This window comes from Clytia hemisphaerica, unplaced genomic scaffold (assembly GCF_902728285.1).
Source record: "Clytia hemisphaerica strain Z4C2 unplaced genomic scaffold, Clytia hemisphaerica genome assembly, whole genome shotgun sequence".
Lineage (NCBI taxonomy): Eukaryota > Metazoa > Cnidaria > Hydrozoa > Leptothecata > Clytiidae > Clytia > Clytia hemisphaerica.
In genome coordinates, this window is record NW_027103741.1 from 658,916 (window position 1) to 685,414 (window position 26,499).

The 26,499-nt window shown below is 36.9% G+C and overlaps 2 protein-coding genes and 1 long non-coding RNA gene across 3 annotated transcripts; 2 read left to right on the top strand and 1 right to left on the bottom strand.

The window, feature by feature from the left end:
* Positions 1–131: 131 nt before the first annotated feature.
* Positions 132–3,299, bottom strand: LOC136805235 (protein phosphatase 1 regulatory subunit 42-like). Its single transcript, XM_067061816.1, has 6 exons — positions 3,111–3,299; positions 2,594–2,760; positions 2,288–2,426; positions 1,895–2,129; positions 1,099–1,411; positions 132–647 (listed from the first exon to the last, which is right to left on the bottom strand). Exons 1-6 carry the CDS (start codon positions 3,240–3,242, stop codon positions 566–568), a joined length of 1,068 nt encoding a protein of 355 aa, XP_066917917.1. The 5' UTR covers positions 3,243–3,299; the 3' UTR covers positions 132–565.
* A 7,711-nt stretch (positions 3,300–11,010) lies between these two features.
* On the top strand, positions 11,011–11,961 carry LOC136805236 (uncharacterized). The gene is made up of 2 exons (XR_010846364.1): positions 11,011–11,156; positions 11,442–11,961. It is a non-coding gene; the product is annotated as an uncharacterized lncRNA (long non-coding RNA).
* Positions 11,962–19,425: 7,464 nt separating this feature from the next.
* On the top strand, positions 19,426–26,268 carry LOC136805237 (uncharacterized). The gene is made up of 2 exons (XM_067061817.1): positions 19,426–19,785; positions 20,085–26,268. Exon 2 carries the CDS (start codon positions 20,180–20,182, stop codon positions 26,237–26,239), a length of 6,060 nt encoding a protein of 2,019 aa, XP_066917918.1. The 5' UTR covers positions 19,426–19,785; positions 20,085–20,179; the 3' UTR covers positions 26,240–26,268.
* Positions 26,269–26,499: the final 231 nt, after the last annotated feature.

Genomic DNA, 26,499 nt, shown 5'->3' on the forward strand with positions numbered 1-26,499 from the left:
TTATATATCTCAACATGACAAGTATTAAGGAAGTATTTCGTTAAAACGTATTCCAAAAGACTCATTAACTTAACAAACATCAAAGCTTCCCTTTACAAGATATGTCATTTGATAAAATAACTTTCATAGAATTGACCCTGACCAAGATTTTGCTATATTTTTTATCAAAGTCTCTGACTTCAGCATTGAGCACATTATAACTGGCGTATAAAATATACAAGGAATTTAACGTAAAAAATTAAACTTTTAAAAATAAATTAGAATATTTACATTTTATGATTAAAATTGGCGCGAATTCTTTAAAAGATTTTCTCGTTTTGTAGTTTTGTAATCTTTAAAAATAGATGTTCTTTTAAGATTTCTAATTCAGTCTTGCATAATGGATCTTCAAAATAGACAAATGAAAGATCTCTGAACCAAATTTCAATTTTAGAAGCAACTTTTTAGGATAAAACCTGTCCCCGGGAAAGCAAAACGCTATTCAATCTTAAGAGCGTTCTAATTTTATCCATCTCCTGGGAGAATCTTTCTGCTGCTCGTAGTAGATGAGGCATGAATGTTTTGTTTATCTGACGGAACTTTCTCTGTACTGTTTCCCATCATGCATTGTGCGTTCAACTAAACTTGCTGACGCAGGTGATGAATATCTGAAAAAGTGAAACATAAAATTTGTGTACTGTGATATCCTAGTGGCTACACTGTGTATTTCATTATCGAATGTTCTGAAAAAGTCTTCCAGATTTTATTGTTTCCGAAGAGAGTTTAATTAATCGTATCAAATAACTCGCTTGAACTTAGTTAACTAGAGAATATTCGTCTAAGCTTGATACAACGCTTAAAACGAGGGTCAAGTCAAAATTGAAAGTAAACACCCTCTGATTTTTAAATGAACAAAGAAAAGTGGTTGTAGTAATAACAAAATCTGTTTGTGAATAGTAAGATGATGCTGATCTAAGCGAATCTTGTAGAATGATTACTATTTCAATTGTCACCGGGGCACGGAGACAGGGGTGTAATGTATCAATAAAGTAAAGTATTTTAAAAACACCAGATATTATTGAAAGGATCCTCCGTAGACTCTATTTCAAAAGCACAAACCTCGGTATTGATCGCTGTTCGAGTGGCGGTAAAGGTTTCCGTCTGGCTTTCGCTAACACCTCAACAAATTGTTTATGATGCCTCAACAAGTGTTTACTGTTTGGGAGCTGCTCTGCTACTAAGCTACCTGCATCATAAACGGAGTCTGCAGAATAGGGGTACCTAGCATCAAGTGCGGAGTTATGCATGACGTCGATACTATTTGAACGATCTTTTGATTGCTTTCGTATTTGCTTTTTCGCTTCTTTATTGGCGTACCAATTTTCGAGGAATTGTCGAGTGGAATTGCTGACTTCTTTCTCATTGATCATGTCTGAAGAAAGAATCGACATTCTAATACTTTATAGAGTATGGACGAAGGCCAACTGATTTCATTCTCAATTTGACAAGTTATTAATTTCCTTATCTTAATTGGGCAAGGTAACTAGATGGCTGGTCTAGTACTGTGCCCGCTATTCCTAAGAACGAAAATTTACCAAGTGGATTAAATTTAGCGTCTATTAATTTTGGTGACTTTTGCGAAAATTAAACCTAGGGAAAATTTTAAAATCCTAGTGTTTGCCATACTACGAAAGTGAAAGGTTAGGTAAAATAGAGGCCGATTGACAAAATTTCTTCCACGTAAAAATTTAGATTCTCAATTCGCGAAAAAAAAAGTTCATGCAAAAATTAATGTCGACAGCCACCTCCCATCCACCCGTTTCTAAAACAAAGCGTCCAAAAGAAGGAAGAAACATTAAGCTACCCAACAAGCTATGACTTAGTCATCTATATAGTCCATTGAGAGGAAATATACCTAACGATTTTGAAATGATGATCAGTTTATCCCTGAATTTTTTATGTGAGCAAATCGGATTGCCATTCATATCAAGATTACGTAATCTTTTCCATTCGAATAAACATTCAGAGAGATCATGCCAGCTATCCAAATCATTATCTTTTATGCGTAAATTGTCGAGAAATCGTAAGATCTTCAGATCACTCAATTCATCCAAATTGTTTCCACTAACATCTAATACTTCTAGCGATGACTGAAAAATTTTTGAAAATTCAATTTATACAGTAGTATTTTGTGATCACTGTATTGTGTATCAGAACTTACAAGTTGCCTTGCCGTCGACTGGCTAATTTACAATAAAATATCACATCATGATTTTTTGACGTTCTGCCGTACAAAGTAGTTACTTACTGAAAGTGATTCAATAGTTCGCGGGTCGAAGAGTAGTTTCTCTCCTTCGGGTAGTTCTTGGTATTCTATATGAAGCTCTGTCAAGCTCTTGTTCTTGTCCAATCCTTCTACAACTGTGATTTGATTTTGTCCCAAATATCTTCAAAGAAAGAAAAAAGAAAATCAATTCATAAATCTCCAATTCAAAAGATTGAAAATACATGACTTTAAAAAATCGACTTCAAACATAATAAGCAAAAGAACCACCGAAACTACCGGATAAAAATCTTTTCGATTCTTCTGCAAGCTATTCAATAGTCTATTTACAATTTATTAAGTTGTGGAAGGTGCTCCAATCCAGATATTCGATTAATACAATTCTTTTGTAGATAAAGATGTGTCAAGTTTGCAGCAAAGCTCAAATTTTTGATCACTTCAATATTGTTGTCGTAGAGGTAAAGAACTGAAAGATTCTTGCATTCATTCAAACCATCCTTGAAAGACAAAAATAAATGTAAGAATATGTGGTGTCAAGTTGTGTTACTTTAAAGGGATAATCAGATGGTTTGAGATCTTTGGCCTGTGAAATCCTTTCATGTTCCCGAGCACAGTACAAGTTACAAGTTATCCAAGTTACAAGTTACCAGTTTTTGACTTGAAAAAAGGCAAAGAAAACAGTTAGAAAACTTTAATGTATAAACTGTGTAAAAATTTGAAATCTTCTAATCTTAACTTTGTAAAAAAGTAAGGCCAAAATAATACCACAGAAGTTTCACCATCTAATTAAGATGCACCAAAAATAGAGAGAGAGCCGTGCGGATTAAATTCAAACAAGAAAACTTACAATTTGGTCAATATTCTTTTCTTGGAAATAAATGTGAGTCAATCGTTTCAAGTACTGGATGTTACTTTCGTTTGACCTCTTTTTAGAATGACTTGCATATTTGACAAGCATATCTTGAGTAATCTTCACCATCTTGCTTTCTCTTTAAAATAATCTACTTTTATCCAATGTTATTTATTCTGAAAAAGAATTATTTTATTGGATTTTATTAAGCAAAATAAAATAGTAAAGTCAGTATTTAAATCAGGTATTTAAATTCGATGGTTCTTTGACAACAATAAAAATACTTCTTATACAGATATAATAGTCCCTCCCCCAATAAAAACTAAAGTTATATGTCAGAGGTAATACTACTATTTCTCCTTTTTTTAGCTAAGAAACTAACAAAAAAAACAGGTCATTTGCCGAAATTAATTCCCTCAAAATAAAAGTTTCTTAAAAGAACCAAAAATTTCAAGATTTTTTCTCTTAATGTATATTATACCCATCGTGTTTTTATATCATTTAACATGGTTTCAGCCCCCCTTAAAATAAGGGGTGATTTAAAATTTAAAAAGGGGCAAAAATGTTAAAAACTGAGAAATAAGGGGGACTTGGTCTCAAGGGTCAAATGGAAGCCCTTGCTACTTGAGGGGGGAGTAATCTTGTTCCTTTCTTGCAATTTTTTTCGCTCGCTTTGCTCGCAATACAGTTCATTGGTAACTTCTTTGCAATCTAGCTAATTTACAAGTTTTTTGTGTACAATATAGCATTATTAAATGAAAATCTAACTGTGCCCCAAGACCAATATGCTGACAACAATATTGAAATCATAAAACATCAATTTTTTCGCACGCTTCGCTCGCATTACACTTTCTTTTCACTCTAGAAAGTCTCTAATTTGTCTATTTGTATTTAGTGATTTAGGGTAGCTTGGCAGTCGATTTAAAAAAAATTTCTAGTCGGCCCCAACCATGGTGGGGCCTGTTGTCCCCTTTTCCATTCATCAAAGATAAATCTATTCTTCTCCACTAAATATTTCCTTCCTCGTTATGCCTATGGTGGATGGGGACACCACTTTGGAAAATTGACTTTGGCCCCTTCAGAAAGATTTTCCCACAACGCCACTGCTTGCAAAGCATCTAAGGCTTCAATCACATTTCAGCTATGGAATTTTCTCTTTCGATTCGAATGTTACATTCTAAAATATTTTTGTTTCCTTGGTGTGCCATCATCCTACACTACATCTAAGGCTCCAATCACATTTCAGTAATGGAATGACCCGTGATTCGAATATTTACATTCAATTTGGAATATTTTTCTGTTCTGCTTCTATATGGAATAGTTTCGTTCTAATGCTATCAGTTTGAGGAGAAAACGATTCTAGAAAAGTGTACAGTAGGGATTTTTATACCAGGTACATTTTTTATTGCAGTTTATCATTCTCTACTAATATTTTAAATTTGCTGGTTTAGAAAAGTATACAATGATAAAAAACTTTTTCACAAAAGAAAGAAAGAAATATCAGTAGAAGAGCTTTAAGGACTAATTTCTCGCTTGTCTCTACACCCCAAAAATTAAGGGCATGTATACATAAGAGTCTTGCAAATTTAAGGGGGGAGTAAGACTTAAGGGGCACCTCGAAACCATCTTTAAGCTTTAAGGGGGGATAAATTGATAAGGGGTGATTTGTGTTTTAAGGGGTGACTCAAAATCATGGATAAAACCATGTTTAACTGTTAGTAAAAGATGCCATAAAATGATGTTTTATGCTGTTTCATGATAAGGCTACCACAGAACAAACAGAGAAGAAATTTTGAGAATCTTGTATTTAGCCAGACGATCTTACTCAAACTGACCCAAACGGTATTTAAAGATTGAACCAAACCATTTTGTAATCACAGGAAAAAATCATAAAACTATATCTTTCATTAAATAGCAAATCCACTAAATTCATGATATGCACCACTGGAGAGTCTTCTGAGAACTTTTAAAATTTTCCACCCAATACGTCTCTTAAACAATAGAAAAAGTGACGTATTAGATGGAACAAAACAGAAAAGTTTTACATAATTTCGTGAAGTCATTGCAGTGGTGCATATCATGAATACTTTACCCATACTCAGGAAAATACTTTCCCTACCAGAAAAAAGCATTTTCCCAGTCGAAAAGTAAGGTTGATGGAAAAAGGGGTGTAAAACACAGAAAACTTGGCTGTTTCTTTTTCTTCAAATTTTGGGTATGAAATGACAATTTTCTTGACCTGTGTTTTTTTAATTCAATGTGTAAAATTGCAAGTTCCTAGGCCTGTATGTTCAAAAAAATAGTCATTTCCTAGGGTTGGGATTTGCCAATTTTGGGATATAAAACAATGCTTTTTAGGTGGAAAACTACCTTGTTTTTAGTAGCTGTCTTCACAGGAAAAAATGTTAAAAACCCAGGCCTGGGAACAGGGCATTTTCGGGGTGGGAAATGCCTGTTTTCGGGGGTGGGATTTGGGTTTGGAACATGAAACATGCCAAAGGCATTTCGCACCCCGAATTTTTTTAATTTGGAGTCGAAATTGCCCTGTTCCCAGGTCAAGGATATTAAAATTTCGGGGCCGAAAATGGCCTGTTTCCAGGCCTGTGTTTTCAACATTTCGGGGCTGAATTTGGCCTGTTCCCAAGGGCTAGATTTTCAAACTTTCGGGGTCGAAAATTGCTAGTTTTCAGGTCGGTGTTTTTAGTAGACAAAAATCACGGGTTGTGGAGCTGGTCATTTTCGGCCCCGAAATTAAAAAAAATCCGGGGTGGAAAATGCTTCATATTCCAAAGCCAAATCCCACCCCCGAAAATGGGCATTTCCCACCCCGAAAATGCCCTGTTCCCAGACCTGTACACGTTCCATTTTCCCCAGCCCCGAAAAAAGGCATTTCCCACCCCAAAAATGTACTGTTCCCAGACCTGTACATGTTCCTTTTTCCAAAGCCAAATCCCACCCCCTCAACATGGTCAAAATTACGTTAAGTTTCTCATCGGAAGCACATGAAAAAACGGATTTGACCTTTATCTTTTGGGGATAATTGCTTTTTTCCTTGGAACTATTTTACATATTAAAATATTTTATACACTATTTATATCTTTTGTATGCAAATAAAAACTTTAAAGATAAAATAGATATTTTAAAGATAAATATCTGAAATTGTTTATCTCATATTATTTAAAATCAATGAAATATTAACAAAAGCTTGAGATAAAGATATAATAAATATCTGTATATATTCTGGGCGACTTCAAGAGTTCTTTAGCTAGTGATTTCAATTTCATGTCAATCCTGAAATATATCCAGAAAGATTTGAAAATGTGTTTAACGTGGCAATACTTTTACTACTAGTAGTCCCTACCCTACCCCAACAGGGGTATCAAATTAAAAAACAAATACAAAAAGCGAATAAATTACTAGCTTTCAGTTTTTACACTGCTATGTTTGTTGCATTAAGCAGAATACTAATTAAAAAGACGTAACAAAATCTATGATAAAAAAATCTGTCAGTGAAAATATAGAAAAACGTTTTCGGTTTTCGTGGGTTGTAATATAAATACAAACATGGGAAATCCATCCATCCAACAATGAAAGCAATAATAAAACAAAATTTTAACAGAGGTTCTATCTTCGTAAAGAGTTACTTTGCGATAATGAAAACATCGTAAATTATACATAAACATGTTTGAGTGTTTGAGTGTATTTTGACTTGACTTCATGTTATGTTTTTCTTATCTTTACCACCACAAAATTATTCAACATAATAGAATTTATAACTATTTTCAAGCATAAAAATATTTGGCTGAAGCAAACTTTGTACAAATTTTATATATTTAAATGATAAAGTAAAAACATCTCAAAATTTTTTTATTATAATCCTTTGTGACAGTACTTTTTCTGTTGGGAAGTTGGAAGCTTTCCACCGAACAGAATCGAGCACTGATAACTAATAATCCAAATAAAAAAATAATTTCAGACAGTGCTATAGGCATCATAACTTTGCCTGAAAATGCAATGACTACAAAGTGGATTTGTACCGTCAAGGACTCTAACTTGGGACAGTCTGACAAAACATGGGACAGCAATTCGGCAATCATTTTACCGAACCTCTACCTATTAAAAGTCATTTTAAATTAACATAGTCCCAAATCATAGAAAACAAACTTGTTGTCAACAGAGATTTAACAGTGAAAAAACAGTTCAGAAAGTCAACCATCCCATGATATGACACTCGTCCCAAGTTAGAGCCGTTGACGGTATGCCGGATATCCAAAACAATAACAACCCATTATATGATATACACAATCATGTCAATGTCATAAGGTACTTTCAATTTTTTGCGGTACTTTCAAAATTTCAGAATTTTTGGGCACTTTCTTTGCACTCGCTTATCCTTTTCTTGTCCTGGATCCAATCAAAACCTGCACGTAAAACATACCCCAAAATCAGTCACGTTTATAACATTATAACTCCGTCTTTGACGACTGGGAAGATTCAACGACAAAATTTTGAGAGTTAAAGTAAAGTTTATCCCTCAGCGCAGTCAGCGATGAATCCGATCTGACCGTTAGTGCCTCTTCAGCCATTTTTGAGATGAATAAAATGAATCATGAAATCTTTGTTATCTAAAGGGATGGGTGAAACCATGTTTGAATGAGCCTATATCTTGGATATCTCTCCTCATATCAAAACTGTTCAATGCGATCGAAAAAAATCTTTCTCAGCTGAATTCCATGATAGGGAATGTTTGTGAACCTATTATAGTCATTGTTTGCACCAATATAAAGTTACTTCTGCAAGTTAGTAGTCTCCATCAACAGCTTTCGAAAGCAGCGAAATCGACGAAACTACTTGAGTGAAGTTTGTAAACAAAAAAGCAAGTTTCACACATTCATTATGTTAAAAAAGTATTGTCTTTTATTCCAATGTATGATAGAAGTCTATTCAAATACATTTGATGTTGGTTCCAAGTAGTATTCTTCTTCTTTCTTACCAAGAATCACCAAATCTACTCAAAAAGCACTGTTTTGCAGTGCTTCCCCAGCCAAAAATGTAAACAAAATGGCTTCCGCCTTGATTTTTGTCCCGACACGCACATCAACTGCAGCGCAGCGAGCGGCTCCAGAATTTGGCTAATGGAAAAACCACCCGAAAACGAAAGCCTTGGAAATGACCCGTATACAAGGGTGGGTTTTGGGTTTGCTTTTTAGACAATTTTCATTTTTTGAGCTATAAAAACGCAGGCCTGGGAAATTGCCAAATCCCAATGGAGTCCTCACTTTGAAAAACCCAGGCCTGGGATTTGGCCATTTTCGGACCCGACTTCAAAAAACCCAAGCCTTGGAAATGACCCGTATACAAGAAGGGTGGGTTTTGGGTTTGCTTTTTAAACAATTTTCATTTTTTGAGCTATAAAAACGCAGGTCTGGGAAATTGCCAAATCCCAATGGAGTCCTCACTTTGAAAAACCCAGGCCTGGGATTTGGCCATTTTCGGACCCGGCTTCAAAAAACCCATGCCTTTGAAATGACCTGTATACAAGGGTGGGTTTTGGGTTTGCTTTTTAGACAATTTTCATTTTTTGAGCTATAAAAACACAGGCCTGGGAAATTGCCAAATCCCAATCCAGTCCTCATTTTAAAAAACCCAGGCCTGGGAAATGGTCAAATCCCAGGTGGGTTTTTCATCCGAAAATTTTTTCAGGTCTGTAAAATAGCTAAAAAGACACCCACATTTTTATTCAACTTATAGCAAAATGAAAATCCCAAGGCAAAAATTTTTTTGATGAAAACCCACCCCGAAAATGCCCTGTTCCCAGGCCTGGGTTTTTAACATTTTTTCCTGTGCTTTGCCCTCTAAAACTAAGGCACTTAAAGGCCTGTAAAATGTATTTTTACCTCCCCCCGAGCCATGAAACTTGCAGCTTGGTAAAATCCATGTATTTTGCTTTTAATACAAATAAAAATTGAATTGAATTGAATATATTTTTGCTGCAACGCCGCAGGATAACCCCCTCTAAGCTCTCGCATTCTTTTCACGCCCCCTGACAGCTGACAATTAGGCTAGACTAGACTTACCTATTTCTATTCCAACAATAAAATGCTTACATAGTTGACACATAACACACATTGACAGAAGTAGTCCCCATGCAATTTTTATATCGAAATCTGCAATAAAAAAATGAAAGTGGTCTCTTCTTCTCAGTTGCTTCTGTAATAGACCTTTTTTCAAAGAGGACGTCCTGTTGAATAATTATGTAGTCCAGCCATAAAAACAATGATAGAGCCATGCATTTTACTGTATCATGCATATTGTAATAATTATGCATGGTTTTATCATTGTTTTTCTGCTGGACTACATAATTATTCAACAGGGTGGCCTCTTTGAAAAAAGGTCTATCGCTCCATCAGAAAGTCTTTTTTAAATTTTAACCAATCAGATTGCTCTGTATGATGAAGGCCCTACTTTTTGGCGCTAATGCTAATGACTTTTTGGCGCCTTGGATAACGAGTAGTCATTTCAATTGTTTCTTATCTTTAGCAGTCGAGCACACTGTCATATTTTAAACGACAAAAAAATGAGTAATCACATCATTTAGCGCCACGCTAAACAAAAGAAAAAAAAGAAAGATCAAAGGCTGAAAACAAAAAGTACTTAAAACGTTCAATAACACGTCGTGGTGAAAACAAAAATACGATGTTCGTTTAGCGGCTCTTATAAGGAACACATTGATATATATTTCTGCTACCCCACAACTTGCAGTCGAAAAATTGAGCAAAATATTGAAAATATTTCTGCGGTGAAGTTTTTCAAATTTCCTTATAGAAATCTCATGTTTGGCACTCCTACACGGTAGAAAAAGTGAAGCGATGAGAAATATGACGTAAACACGATGCAAGCAGTAATTATATTCCCAAGTGATTACGAAAAGTTATTCTTTCAACAATGGTAAGTTTTTTATTACGTCTATTAGGATGACGTCTTTGCAGATTCCTGTGAGAGTTACTTTAAGAAGGTCATTGACATGCGAATGAGTTCAAGGATATTATCTAAGGCCCTCTTTATATCACGATCAATAGGGGATAAAAGCTTGCTTTTTTATGCTTTCTCACAAGCATTAATGTATATTAAAGCAACGTAAAAAGCTCGGTAAAATAGTGGGAAGAAATATTATTTTATCAGGTACGTATTATCCCTGTACCACGCGAGTGGTATTTTAGCTCTCCCGCCTCTCGCACCTCCCTGTGTCACAACAAAGGAAATATACCATATTACATCCCTGTCTCATGCGAGTGTGCGAGTGATGTTTTGCTTTCCTATCTCCCTGTCTCACAACGAAGGAAATACACATCATGTCCTTGTCGGAATACACATTACATCTCTGTCTTGTGCGAGTGGGATTTTTTACTTTCTCATCACTTTTGTCTTAATGACGCGACTTAGAATACCGCTATTATTACCTTAAGTCGATTAATTTTTGCATGTACTTTTTTTTAGAGGATTGAGAATTTTAAAAAATTCGCTGCGAAGCAGCCTCTTTTTCACTAGATTTCACCAAATTTCTTTAGTTTTAACGGATTTTGAATTTATAGCAAGAACTAAGTTTTGCGAAAAGGGCCAAAACTAATGAAAATTACGAATTTACCACTTTCATCGACCTCTAACGTTAGAGGTCGATGCGGTCGATGCCATTTTCAATTACTCCACGAGAAGTTTAATCCACCTAAAGCGGCAGATACGTAAGGTATTTGAGTACAGAATTTCACCGGTTTTTGGGACTGTAAAGATCTTCTAACGCCACATGATGGACATTAATTAAAAATGTTAGAAAGGTTTTGAAACGCTGTTGTGTGTCAACTGTTTCATATTTGATTGGTATTAAGATGTGGTTTTGCCAGTTGAAGATTAAAATAATTTGAATATATTGCTTTTCTTTCTAGATATTCCAAATGGACTTGCCGAATAATGGTACAGCTATCAAGTATCCCGGATCGAGAAGTCAACGCATCGTCATATTGCACATACAACATTAATTAGGAAAAGGTATTTCGTTCTCGAATGTTTCACCTGGTTTTATCGTTATCCTTTATACCATTTTAATTAGACTATGTTATAGTCTAAAACGAATCACTATCTAAGAAAAAAGCCCAAATTTAATTTAAATTTTAATATGTATCTTTTCTTCTAGTAAAATAATTTTGTCATACACCCCTATTTAAGGTCGTTGACTTCTATCTAAAGATAAGCTCAATAATCTAATGAAGCCCTGAATATACCGCAAAATTAGTTTCATGACAATTTTTTTAATTCATTCGTTGCCTTTTATAGGGACCACTGCGTGAACCGATAATCGAGATCGTTCTCAGGTAGACATGACTCTTAATTGTCAACTTGACGAAAACACGACAGAAAAATCGTTTGTTCACCATCGAAGCGCGAAGAACTATGCACCCGATTGTATCCACGGAGATTATATATACAAATTCTTTTATTACACCCCTATATCAGTGACCCGGTCAGCTCCACTCGATGATGAATTACCCGGTGAAAGAAATTGCATAGAACCCAAATCAAAGATCTTATTTATGGTCTTACCGTCTTACCCCGGTCAATCTCAGTTTTTTTAAGAATTCTTGAATATTAGTTGAAAGTCAATTTTCCCTTCCAGAGGAAGTTAAAGGTTATCACTTAGTGAGCTTTGGAGATACTATATATTAAGACCCGGTGGGTTTCAAAACTTCACTGGGTCACTGAGAAAGGGGTGTTCTATTATATATGAAATATAGAAAATGTACGTTTATGCGTGTTAGTAAATGTCCCGGGACAATACATATCATCCGTTTATGAATTGGGGAGAGAAAAACTCCATATTGAGTAATTAAGTCATTCTGAGGGGCTAAGATAGCAGATAGAACTTTCCAAAGGGGATAAATAAACTTGAAAAATTTGGGGGGAAATGATGAAAATTTCGAAGAGTTAACAAAAGTACACGCCGTCGCAATTTTTCCCCGACCATTTAAAACCCCAAATTTTCTTCCCCGTTAAGATATTTTGCAGTAAAAATTTCACGCTGTAGGTTCCCACCGGGTTCTGTGATACGAGAGTGTTGTGCAGATTATTATGTTCTTCTATTGCTCGCTTATCCTTCTTACATGTGATCTTCACAGCTTTGGTAAAAAAAAACAAACGCAAAGCAAATGCTTGATGAGTTTTTTTGTTCTTATAAAAAGTCTTCGTTTCTTGCTCCATCTTGATTCCAAAGAAGACAGGCCCTAAAAATGAAATCGGAAAAATGATCAATTTATATCTAATCTCACTAATTATGCCAATTAACTAAGTGTTAATAACATTTTCAAGTTTCAATTTATACCGTTGCAAAATCAATTTGCTTGCGTGTTCTCGAGTTTTTGGATATCGTGGGATTTGAAGATTTCCAGTGTTTTAATTGCTTTGATAGATTCAAAACACAAGTTACTCTGCGGTGGAACATTATGATGTTCTCATTCGATAGGTCTTTTTGCTTTTCTTTTTTTGTATAGAGATGACTTGAAAAGATCGCTCAGTACTCGACTGTTTAGTTCTCAAACGAAAGCAGGAATTTGATGCGAGTGTTATTTTTTCAAAGAATCCTTTCTGATTGGATGAAAGCCCTTCAGTTAGTCACACTAGCGTCCCGCCAAAATGCGTATCAATGATTAATGCTGCGAAAGCGCTATATCGTTTACTTGACTCTCAAGCAAAAAAATGCGCCGCAAAACTTCTAAAGGGGTTCGTGAAAAAATAACCCGGCGCTTTTTAATGAAATTAACATTTTCAAAAACTTTGAGAAATTGCCTAAAATTTGAGCCATAGATGAAAAAATTTGAGCCAAGCCAACCTTGAAAACTAATTTGAAGATCAACTTCCCAAGAAAAAGATCTACGGGGGAGGCGGAACCCACCTAGATCCGCGCACCGCCGGATAGGCTATCTCCCGGAAATTTTGCCGGACCTCAGCAATGACCCATTTACATGTGCGGAATTGTTTTTACTTTAGCGTATAAACAAGGCCTTAAAAATCGAAGCGCTGTCTCGGGAATTGAATGACAAATTTTGGTTGGTTGATTTTGGCTGTTGCACGGTTTATTTTGTTTCCAACTTTCAAGTTTTAATTAATATTGTCTTGCAAACTTGATTCAGGTAACTCTCATCCTTGTTGTTGAAATGTATCCTGTAGATGACTGATGTTGTTTTTTCTGAAAGCTTAATTTCCTAGTGTGACTAACTGCCCTTTACCTTCATTTGATTGGAAACTTCATTTTAAACAATAGTACGGCAATTTTTTGATTGGACAAAATAAAACAATCAATATCGCCGTGATTGGTTAATGAAATATTTTCTTTGGCGCTTTCACAAACATTTGCAATTACTGTAAACAAAATAAAACAATCAAAATTTTCCAGGGGGTGAATTTTTTGTTTTTCTTCTATTTCTTCATGTTACCCAATCCGGGGAGTCTTAGGAAAACTATGAAAACCGCTCTCACTTGGTTTGGTTTGTTTTTGTGATCTCGCTAAGTCTCACTTTTGTTTTAGATTTTCAGCTTGAGAACAAAGGTTAAGAGACAAAGTTTGGGGGCAAAATTGGGGGCATTTGTCTCCATTATCCTGTATTTTAATGCAATTTCGCTAGACTAAACAAGACAAACCAAAACATAATGACATCACAGTGAATTGGTCTATTGGATGGCGAACAATCATTTTTTCCCACTTAAGCTTTTCTCTTTGATCTTTTACCGTGAGATTGGGTAACTTGCATCAGTGGAGGCTAGCATGCATAGCCCTCAAATGAATGACCTGGCTGGGTAACTTGCATCAGTGGAGGCTAACATGCATTGCCCTCAAATGAAAGACCGACCTGGCTGGTCATTACTTAATTAAAATACAAAGTTAAATCAAAACAAGCTGCGTAGTTATATTTTAATGACCAGCCAGGTCATTCATTTGAGGGCATTTGAATGCGGAAATTGTGCCTCTTCCGTATTTCCATTTTTTGCTTGTGGCAAACACCTGTGAAGTTTACAAGTGTCATTTGGTTTTTGTGCTGGCTTATAATATAAAATGGCAGGATCCTGGATGATTTCCCTAACTTCCAGGCCTAATTCTGATCTAAGAACTATATCCACACAGAAATATATTTACACTTAGAAAAATGGAGTTTGATATTCAAAAATTGATGGAAAAATTCGGTCCTGTCCATAAACATTACAAACCATAGATTTAGTTTTTCGATGATCGTCTTTTGATCCATTTTATGCCGCCATGTTTGTTTATGTTTTGATTGCCATTTTCAAAATTTATGATAAAAGAAAGAACGGTAAATTTTCAGAAAAGGACAAATAGAATTTTGTTCGGCAAAATAGACAGCCACGCTGTGATTTCAAGCTATGAACATTATCATTTGCATTCCAAACGTGGTGGTGGCAAGACCAACTCTGAATTTCAAAAAGGTTGCAATACAAATATTATAAAATGGAAAAGGAAAACAAAACAGAAACACTTGAAAAGATTGAGCATGTGATGATCGAAGGCTTGGTGAGATTTATGTTGATCTTTTCATCATTTCTATCTCACTTTTGACCCTGAGAAGCTTCCTTTAGCGGATAATTTTAGGATGACACACAGCAGTAAGCTTAAACTCCTATATCAGGATTAGAAACTAGGATCGTCGTACCTCTTTTATCTGTCCCTTTAAATCAATACAATGCTAAGAAGTTGATACAACACATTGACAAGTAATCCCTGTGAGAGAAGTTTATATGGAAATCTACAACAAAAACAAAAGTGGTCTCTTCTTCTACTGATTGCTTCCTCCTGGTGCTCCTTAGACAGGAGACCCGTCCTGTATTTTTATAATCTGATGTATACAGGAAGGGTATGACCAGGGAGGCAGGTTTCTGCCTGAAAAAGTTCACAATGGGAAATTCGAATTTAGCGCTGTCCTCACAGCAAAAAGTTAATTCTTCTTTCAGAAAAAAGACTGTAATTTGTTTACCTTTATTCTTGCAGCTTCCCAATATCCAAGCTCTCAAACATAATAAGTCAAATGAAATTACTTTCGATTTCTCAGAGAAATTATGCAATGAGAGGGCGGCGGTCAATAAATGAAGATTTCTTTGCTTTATATAACAAATTATTACTTTTCAATATATTTGTTAAATATAATTTTTGATTACAAAAATACTTTACATTGTATTTAAAGTTTGAAAAAGTCGATTCTACTTAGTTCTTTGTTTTCATGTCTAACCCCAGTCTCAAAAGAAGTCCCAGAATCCCGAGATTTTGGCAATCAGGCGTTCAAAACAAAGGTGTTTTTATTTTTCCGCCCACTTACGAATTTTTCTTTAAAATAGGCATTTAAAATATCAAATTTAAAAATAATAGTATAAAACCTTATTTTCTACCGTAAAATCCTTCTTCTAAAACCAAAAAACAAGATACACTAGAAAATTAAAGAAATTACGAGTGTTATCAAGCCACCCAAAATTAACTTTCATTCGTTGCGCGTCATCAAATTGTTATACGTCACGATCTGTTGTCAACCATTGTCCAATCCCGTAAGCGATTGAAATGCCGTCAGTAATAATCTGAGAAAGAGAACAATAACATTATGACATCACACAAATAAGTTATGCTGGGAAAGTCTGCTAGGACAACACACGGTCTTAACATTTTTCCCTCGTAAGTTTTTGGGGAAAACAAAAGTACTCTATATTTTACGTATGGGGAATTGTAAAAAAGATTTACAAAATAGAAAAGTTTCGTGTTAGGGTAAAGAATCAGTATTGTGAATTTAAGTGAGTTTCTATTTTGGCAATTTTTCTACAGAGCCAAATAAAGATTTTTTCTATTGTTCTTGCTCGATTGCCTCTAAGGGTAAGTTCTGTAGGAATGAGGCTATCGAGACATAATGTGACGAATTTGCGGGAAAACAAAACTCGGGGGGTACTAGGGCAAGATGGGTTACGGGGATGCTCCGCTGGTTACGGTATCTTTTTTAACCTCCACGAGTCCCAGGTAGGGTCGCAAAAACACCAAAACAGAAAAATCAGTCCCTCGTAGGGTGCCTTTTTTTGGAAAATTTGGGAAAAAAGTAGAAAATTTGAGAAAATTTTGGAATTTCAGTCCCATTCAGGGTCACTTTTTTCGCAAATTTTGAGTCCCACGTAGGGTCCATTTTTCGAACCTCAGCGGAGCACCCCCGTCGGTCGACAAGGGTAGTGCCCCCGTCAGTCGACAAGGGTAGTGCCCCCGTCAGTCGACAAGGGTAGTACCCCCCCCCCCCCCGGAAACAAAATTTAACATTTCTCTAGGCTGCCTCACTTACTAAAATAAAAACCAAATTTCACAAAATTTGATTGGCTATGTTTTCAACCGTTATTAGCATTTGGGAAATTCAAACTCTCAGCCCATAGAATAAAAAATCATAGCATGGATCCCCAGGCTAGGCGCTCCTTCGCAGCTGTTTATCAAATTACCACCAATGAGGTTGCCGCATCTCACACGGCCCTTCTTTTTGGCACCCGTAGCCTCTCGATGCCTTGCACCACCGGACGACGGGCGGCTGTAAAATTTCACCCTTCGTTCGTTATCCTAAGGCTTAGGTTTTTTCTCATCTTCAATTCTCTGAAGAAAGCGGGAATTTGATGCGAGAGTTAGATTGTCAAAAAACTGCCATAAAAAATCATTGAATAAAAGAAGAACTTTAACTCTTAAATATTTTCATTTTGAAGAATTGGTGCAAAAAAGTTAAACATGGAAAAGTTTCATTTTTTATTGCTGTAATTGAAATAGAGGATTTGGATAATTTTCTATGTTTGTTTTTTTGCACAAACCCCTGTAACTATGTGCGAGCAACCCGTTGCTAAGATGTTGGCTTGAAATCAAAAGTAGCAATAAGCAAAAAGCTTGTCCCAAAAAGTCTGAAAATGGCAAAAAATGAAGTTTTCAGAAAGTCAAAAAAATTTATAATTATATGGACATAAAGGATATCATTTCATGAATAATTTGTGAAAAAATCAGAGCAGGAACATGCTCCATTGAAAAGTTATGACAAAATTTCCGATTTCTGGGCTAAAATCCCTGGAAAGTTAACAAAAATCAAGATTTTTACAAAATGGGCATATAAAGGCTACAAAGTAGTTTACCTTACCAAATGTTTTTTAAAATATTGATAATTTGTAAGTTACTGAAGAAATTAAGTCATTTCAGATGTCCAATGGAGTTTTTTGGGGGTCTAAAATTTTGTTGCGCCATGACAGAAAAAAATTGAACAGAGCAGAATTTTTTCTCCAAAACTTGTTCATCAATCAACTTGATATTTATATGACATGTTCAAACAAGTCATCTGATGCTATTTAGCTATCAAACTTTAATTTTAGACTTAGTCATCATACCTTAGAAATATTCAAGGGAAAAATAGTAACAGATTTTTTTTTTCAAAAATGTTTCATTCCAATTGTTTTCCAAAAATGTCCATTTTTTTAAAACAGTGCTAATTTTTCAGTATATGATTTTTGATCTTGGAAAATACATGCTTTAGGGCCTTAGGGAGGATTTAATAACAATTTTGATGACAACATGTTGAAATAAGATGAGAAAATATATTATTCATTGTGATTTTCACTGTTTCATCAAATTTTGGACCAAAATGGGCCATTTATTGACCTTTCAAGAACCAATATCTGTCCAGCACATTCACAAAACCCTGTGATGTTATATATCATTGAAAGCAAAATTTTAAATAGATTCTGAATATCTTACTTTCAAAATTGACAATTTTGTTAATTGAGAGCTATAGTGCTTTAAGTAGTTTTTGCAACAGCTGGGGCGAGCTTTTTGCTTAGTGCTAAGTGAAACCACTGAAAACGAAAGTAAAACCGACCCGCACTCCAAATCCTGTGATCTTGATATAGGAGTTTAAGCATAGACTGCACCAACCAATTTGTTGTATTTAAAAAAACCGGTAACCGGTTTAGCTTGAATAGAATCAGTCAATTCAATGAAGGGGACTACCATAGCCCCAAAATAATTTTTTTGTTTATTTTTTTTTTCCTCCCAAGACATGTTCCATAATTTTTATCCCTTTGCCGCCAAATGTTCACACATCCTATTCATTCATTGTATTCATTGTTTTTCCTAATATCTTAGTCCAGGGGATTCAATCAAACTGTTCGATTACTGGACCACATATCGGACAGTAATCAAACCAAGAAATGACGGTGAAGTTAGATGACTGTCCGATTGATATATTGTTATATTCCATTGCGATTCGATTATAGTTTGATAGGTTCATTGTAGTTCGATTGGTTGGTATCATTCAATAAACGTCTTTTTTCGGGACCATTTTCGCAATGATGGCTTCTTCATAAAAGCGAAAGACACAATATATTTTTCGGATCCGGCATGCAGGAATAGTGTCAGGACCTGCAGACAACCTATTAGGATTGCATGGCTCGCACCCCCCCCCCCCCCCCGGAGCTACACCTAAAATTTGCCATATAAGATGTGGCAGCTGCATGCTTTTCCCGACAGGCGGGGGGAGCTCTATCTTGGGGGGGGACCTGCATTAGTTTATGTATAACTCTGGGGGCTAAATAACACTTCCTAAATATTTTTCTTTACTGTTGGTTTTTAATTTCTCTAAACCTTCATGACGTTTTCATGCAAAGTGTGATCTGATCCTTAAAATGCAAAAATGAAGACATTCTATTGCATTCTCTAAAAGTGCACACACATGTAAATAGAGCTTTGTGAATGCCATGAAATTTTTCCCCTATACTGGGACCTAAAATTTTATCAGGCTGGGGGGACCTTGTTCTCAGGGGGGACCTAAATTTGGCGGGGAGACCTAGAACCCCAGTCTGAGCCATGGGTTGGGAATGGGTGTGGTTGGGTATCAGATTGACTAGGAATTGGGTTATTATTAGTTAGGGTCAGGGTTGGAGCTCGAAACAAACACTCTTTTGTGATTTTCTCTTAATATAGTCTGGTTTATAGTTTGTACAATATAAATAGCCATCAGAAACACTCTCCTGGCATGAATCCTTGGCGCAGTGGTTAGAGCGTTGAGGTTTCTGATCATCAGAACTTTGCATTTAGTGAGTTCAAATCCCACCGGTGGCGATCTTTCGGAAAATCATTCAAACAGTTGTAAAACATAGAAAATAACTCACAAAGTTCCAAAAAGTCAGAAAAACTACAAACTAGAGATTAAAAAGTATGAAATGAGTCCAGATGTGTCTTTCTCGATTGTGAAGAAGCCATGTCCTTGTAACGCGATCATTGAATGAAAAAGTTATTTCGTTTGATTGTTTTTATTTAATTATCACATGAAAAATCGTGCAATAAAAAAATTATACTTTATCTAATTACTTATAAATAGATTACGTCATTATTCAAAGTCTCTCGGGTATTTGAGAGACTCATAAATCCGATTCACTTTTTCTGATTTCCAATCCAAGTTTTTTATCATTCTCTATGAGAGAGAAGTGCGAGGAGATGGGTTCGTATACAAAATTTCAACATCAATGAATTTTCAACTTCAACAAATTTCAACTTTCAATTTCATCAATTTTCAATTAAATTTCAACCAATTTTCAAGCTCATTCAGGGATATTCATTTGGGCTAACTTGGTAAGATTTTATTTATTTATCATATTTATCAAAAACACTTTGTAAAAATTTATTTATAGACTTCAATGACACATGGTTTTATCAATATTTCTTTTTCTGTTGAATTCTCAGTGTGCTATTTTCTTGCGAGTTCATGTGTCATTTTTTCTTTGTGCGTCTCACTTTGCTCATTTTCAGTTTGTTCAATCACATTTTTCTCAGTTTTCATTTGCGTCATTTCAGTTTAAGTATTTTATAATTTCAATTTTCAAATTTTCAAATAGTCAATCCTTGTCATTATTTACTTTTCAATTCAATAGTTTGAACCTGTCAATCGTTACAAACGTCTCAAGTTTTATATCCCGCCACATTCAAACAAGTAGTCGATCATTCATCAAATTAATTCGTCGATTACATGTCAAGAAATCTTCGAAACGTTCCAAGGATCGACTATCAAATTCTCCACTCAACTGGGAAACGTGTAATCAAACCAAATCAAACGTCAATACGAACCACCAACAGGACAGTTAATATGTCCGTCGAAATAATCAATTCAACGAAAATCGCCATTCAAGAGGTCACCGATGTCATTGAGGAGAATCCAACCTCCACGTTGACCGACATAGATGAATCTATTCAACAACTGATGGGGCTACGTTTGCTCCTCAGAGAAAACGAGAACGCAATCCATGCCGAAAACCCAGAACACGAGCTTCTCGTCTCGACAAAAGCATCTCTTCAATCAATCAGAGATTATGTACGTAAAATCAAAGACTCCAGAGCAAAACTCAGACAAATCGTGGACACAAAGATTCAACAACAAAACGATGGTAAGAAAGACGCTCTACTCTTCTCCATCAAGGACACTACACGAACAGTCAACGACCTTATCAAAGAATTCGAACAGAATACATCCAATCTCACCGATGAAGAGCTTATCCAGATCAAATCCAGTCTTGCCAGCAGAGATAACCAAATCGACAGAATTGCCAAGAAATATCAATCTATTCTGCTAGAAAAACCAGTTTCAACTCCTGAAACCTTATTGGAAATTAAAACATTAGGAGAGAGGTATGAACTATTAATTACAACAAAGTCAAATTTTGTCGAACACTTAACCTCTTCTCTTGGAGATCGTGATGTCTACAAACAAAAGCTCTTCTCAGCTGCCAAACTTAATATCGAAATTAGCAAATTTAGTGGCTACGATGACGTCATAGACATTTATACTTTCAAAGACAATTTCAGTAAGGTCCACGAGAAATCAACACCAAAACATTTGTTAGGAGATCTTCTAAAGAATAATTACCTACAAGAACCAGCTTTAGGTGTCGTCAAGATGCTCACCGACATTGACGAGATTTGGTCACGCCTTAAATCAACATATGGTGACGTTATGATACTACTCAACCAAAAACTCAACCGACTGGCCAATCTCGATCCTCTCTATCGGATGAAAGATCCTGAATCCACAGCCAACGCCCTCAACAAGATGGTCAATCTCCTCAAAGAGTTATCGACAACTGCAGAAACACACAAGATCGAGCAGTTCCTCTACTATGGAGGTGGTATCAACAAAATCTACTCGCTGATCGGAGATGCTAGATTATCTCGTTGGTTGACACAGATTTCAAACGAAACGTTATCCCCCAAAGCTGAATGGAAGAGACTCATCATTTTCCTTGAATCAGAGATGAAGATTCAGCAACAAAAGATGTTGATCAAAAAGCAAACCAACGAACCTCCAAAACAACCACCGAAACAACCACGTTCACATTATACTGATACAGAGGTGAGTGATCCTACTTCATCCCCTCCTGACCAATCGAAATGTTTTATTTGTGATTCGTCCGATCATATATTGACTTCTGGTCCACAGGGCACAAAATTGATTCAATACTTTGTGTGCAAAAAGTTCGTCGAAATGACACCTTCAAATCGTTTTGCAGAACTCAAACGTAAAAACCTTTGCTATCAGTGCTTATTTCCAGGAGCTCAAGCCACTACAGGAAAACATCGTGAAGGCAAATGTCAAAAGGTCTTCACATGTCAACATCCGAGCCACGAGAAGTACACAATGAAGAAGCACATTCTCGTTTGCAACGACCACAAGTCAGATCCCGGCAACCAAGAAGTACTGGAACAATTCAAATCGCGATGCATTGTCAAACGACCCAACATCCCAGAATTTTCAAAAACGATATCGAACTACTACACGTTTCAATCTTTTCCAATCCGTCCACAAAATGACGACTCAGCTTCAGGTATATATCAGCTTCAACAAATCATCATCAACTCAAAATCTTACCTGATCTTCTACGATTCTGGGTGCAGCGATTTTGTTGTACGTGACCACGCGATCGATCAATTGGAATCGAGAGCCCGACTTCAAGAAAAGGGACCTATCAAGCTTGGTGGTGTTGGCGACGTATCAACACTGTCATCCAAGGGCATCTACAGTATCGATCTACCAACCTTTGACGGCTCAAATGTGACACTCACCGGTGTCGCTCTCAAGAAGATCACTTCAACATTTCCAAATTACCCTCTCGACTGTCAAGTCAAAGATGATATCCATGATGCATTTCGTCGGAGTGGAGGGAATCCGTCAACTTTACCAAAGCTTCCATCATCTGTCGGAGGTGACGTCGACTTTATGATTGGCATACGATACCTACGATACCACCCCAAGGTGATCTTCCAAATGCCTTCAGGACTCACCATTTACAAATCATTGTTCAAAAATCCAGATGGCAGTCGTGGTATAATTGGAGGACCACACGAAATATTCTCAATGATCGAACAGCAATTCAAAGGAAGTGGTAAGAATACTTTCTTTTCAAATCAATTAACAATTTACAAGTCTGGTTTTAGTGTCAACCCAGACGTACCACTCCTTTGTGCAAAACCCAACAAAAACCAATTCGACGAAGCAGAGACAGCTGGTAGCATCATCAATTACCGATGTATGAAGTGTCGAGACTGCGAAAACTGCAAGACCAACGATTCCATAACAGCCATCAGTATTCGTGAAGAGATCGAACAAGATATCATCAACAAGTCAATCGAAGTCATACCAAACGAGAAGATCACTGTGGCGACTCTACCCTTCACACAAGATCCCAATATCAGACTACATCCAAATCGAATGAAGGCCAAGAAGGTGTACGACCAACAAGTCAAGAAGTTATCCTCTTACCCGAATGACAAACGTGACGTCATCGAATCTGAGGCTAAGCTCCAAAAACTTGGCCACGTCGACTTCATCAGGAACCTTCATCCCAACGTTCAAAACCAATTGGCACACAGCCCAATTCAAAACTTTATACCATGGAGGGCAGTTTGGAAAGCAAGCTCCGTCACAACACCTTGCCGAGTCGTTTTCGACGCATCACAACCAACAAACAGCGGCTACAGTCTTAACTCAATTCTCGCAAAGGGCACCAACGGTATGAATAAACTTGTCGAAATCCTCATTCGCTGGTACTGTCACAAAGTCGCATTTCATACTGACGTAACCAAAATGTACAACGCAATCAAACTCGATCAAAGCCAATGGTGCTACCAACGATACTTGTGGAACAACGATCTTCATCCCAACCAACCTCCGGAAGAAAAAGTTATCAAAACCTTGATTTATGGGGTTAAGTCGAGCGGCAACCAGGCAGAGCGAGCAATACGACAAACGTCAGCACTATCCAAAAACGAATTCCCTGAGATCGATCACATTGTCAACTTCGATCTCTATGTCGACGACTGTATCACTGGAGAAGACAATCTCAAAACCGCCATGGAAAGAGCCGACCAAATGGAAATCTCACTCGGTAGAGGTGGATTCGGATTAAAAGGCTTCACCTTCAATGGCAGCGATCCTCCAGAAGCACTCTCCAAAGATGGCAAATCAATCGGTGTAGGAGGAATGATTTGGTATCCTAAAGATGACGAAGTATCGATCGACGTATCCGAACTAAACTTCGCCAAGAAACGACGAGGAAAGAAACCAGATGAGAAAGTTGGTATCGTTCCATCCACCCTCACAAGGCGTCATTGCGTATCCAAGGTGCACGAGCTATTCGACATCACTGGGAAGATCACACCAATCACTGCGTCACTCAAGATTGATCTCCACAACATCGTACAACGTGGTTTGAAGTGGGACGATGCCATACCGGACAACCTTAGAGCCATATGGGAATCCAACTTCGAAATGATTCAAGAGATAAAATCAATTCGATACGCCAGAACCATCGTGCCTAATGATGCAGCCAACTTAATGATTGAGACCATCGACTTCGGTGATGCAACCAAAGAGATGGCAGCCGTTGCTATCTATGCCAGAATACTACGTTTAAACGGTGAATATTCGTGCCAACTCGTATTTGCTCGATCAAAGATTTTGTCATCATCAACTCAACCTCGAGCTGAACTCGAAGCAGCTGTCCTCAACACTCATACTTCCGAAGTCGTCAAACGTGCATTGAAGTCCAAACACAACGGATCAATCAAATTGACAGACAGCACCATCGTTCTACACTGGATCAGTAATGATGAAATCTCCCTCAAGCCATTCGTTCGAAATCGAATAATCGAAATCATTCGACACACAACTCGTGAAGATTGGCAACACATCGACACAAACAACATGCTCGCAGATATCGCAACTCGTAAAGGTGCAACAATAGACGATATCAGCAGCAAATCAACATGGATCAATGGGCACTCCTGGCTCAGGGGTGACAAATCAACCTTCCCAACCAAAACTGTAAGTCAAATTAATTTCAATTCTACTGACTTATGTGAAATCAAGAATGAGGCAATTCAAGGCAGTCGTGAAGTTTACTTGGCATCAATGAAGATTGTGTCCGAAGTTCGAGATCACTATTCATGCTCCAAATATCTGATTGACCCAAATAAGTTTCGTTTTCAAAAGGTCATCAGAATACTTGCTCAAGCCATTAAATTTCTACAACTACTTAGATCTTTAGTAGCTCTACGTAAACAATCATCTGCACCAACCTACGAATTCAAATCAAATGGACGACTGACTGACGATCAACTCAAGCAAGCCGAGACGTACTTCTGGCGCAAGGGTACTGAAGAGGTGAAACAGTTCGTCAGTAAAGAGAAGTACAAACGCATATCAACAGAGATTGACGGCATCCTAACGTATACTGGTCGTATCATGCCAACAGACGAAATCAACGTGATCACTCCGATGACGAAAGTGATGAAAGATCTACATCAAACGACCTTCTGCGTTCCAATCATCAGCAAACATTCACCCATCGCCTACGCCGTCCTGAGTGACGTTCACTGGCACAACAAAGTCGTCAAACATTCCGGCATCGAAGCTACGTTACGCTATGCATCCCAGAAGGCATTCATCATTGAAGGACGCGAAGTTGCAAAGAAGGTCAAAGCATCTTGCAAATTGTGTCGTTTCCTCGAAAAATCGAAAGTCAAAGTCAGCATGGGCAAAACACCAAGTTGTTGCAGAACGATTGCTCCTGCTTTCTATAACACACAATGTGACCTCGCTGGACCCTTCCAAGCCTATTCAAGCCACAACAAACGTAAAACTATCAAGATCTGGTTATCACTCTATTGCTGCATCTCTACATCAACATTGTCAATCAAAGTGATGGACGACTACAGTACTCCGTCGTTCCTCATGTCGTTCACTCGTTTCGCTTGCGACAATGGGTATCCAAAGACAATGTACGTTGATCGAGGAAGTCAAATCATCAAAGGCTTCCAAGACACCAAAATCAGTTTCAACGATCTACAACATCGTCTTCACGTCGACGTTTTGGTCGACTTCGAACTTTGTCCAGTTGGAGGTCACAATTACAATGGAAAGGTCGAGAGAAAGATTCGTGAGGTGAAATCATCAATCGAAAAGTCGTTTTCTGGGCATCGGTTATCAGTCATCCAATGGGAAACTATCTGCTCAGAAGTCGCTAATTCAATCAACGATTTGCCTCTCGCACTCAATGGTATTGTGTCCAATTTCGATACCATGGACCTTATCACGCCAAATCGATTGAAGTTAGGACGAAACAATGATCGTAGTCCGGCTGGTCCGTTAGAAGTTACGAAAAGCTTCTCCAAAATACTCGACTCAAACACTGCAATCTACAACGCTTGGTTTGATCAATGGCTCATCAACCATGTACCAAAGTTGATGCACCAACCAAAATGGTTCGTCCAAGATCGTGATATCGCCGTCGACGATATTGTTCTTTTCGCAAAGAATGATTCTGCTATTTCTTCCACTTACCAATACGGAATCGTCAAAGAAACGCATCACGGTAATGATAACAAAATTCGTAAAGTGACTGTTCTTTACAAAAATGCTAATGAGAAATCGTTTCGTGAAACAACACGTGCTGTCAGAGAACTGATAGTCATTCATCAAACAGATGAACATGATTTGGTGGATGATCTGAATAGTGTGTATTCAGCTACAAAATAACTTTTGCATCCTGGTTGGGCCAGTGTAACGCGATCATTTAATGAAAAAGTTATTTCGTTTGATTGTTTTTATTTAATTATCACATAAAAAATCGTGCAATAAAAAAAAATTATACTTTAGCTAATTACTTATAAATAGATTACGTCATTATTCAAAGTCTCTCGGGTATTTGAGAGACTCATAAATCCGATTCACTTTTTCTGATTTCCAATCCAAGTTTTTTTTATCATTCTCTATGAGAGAGAAGTGCGAGGAGATGG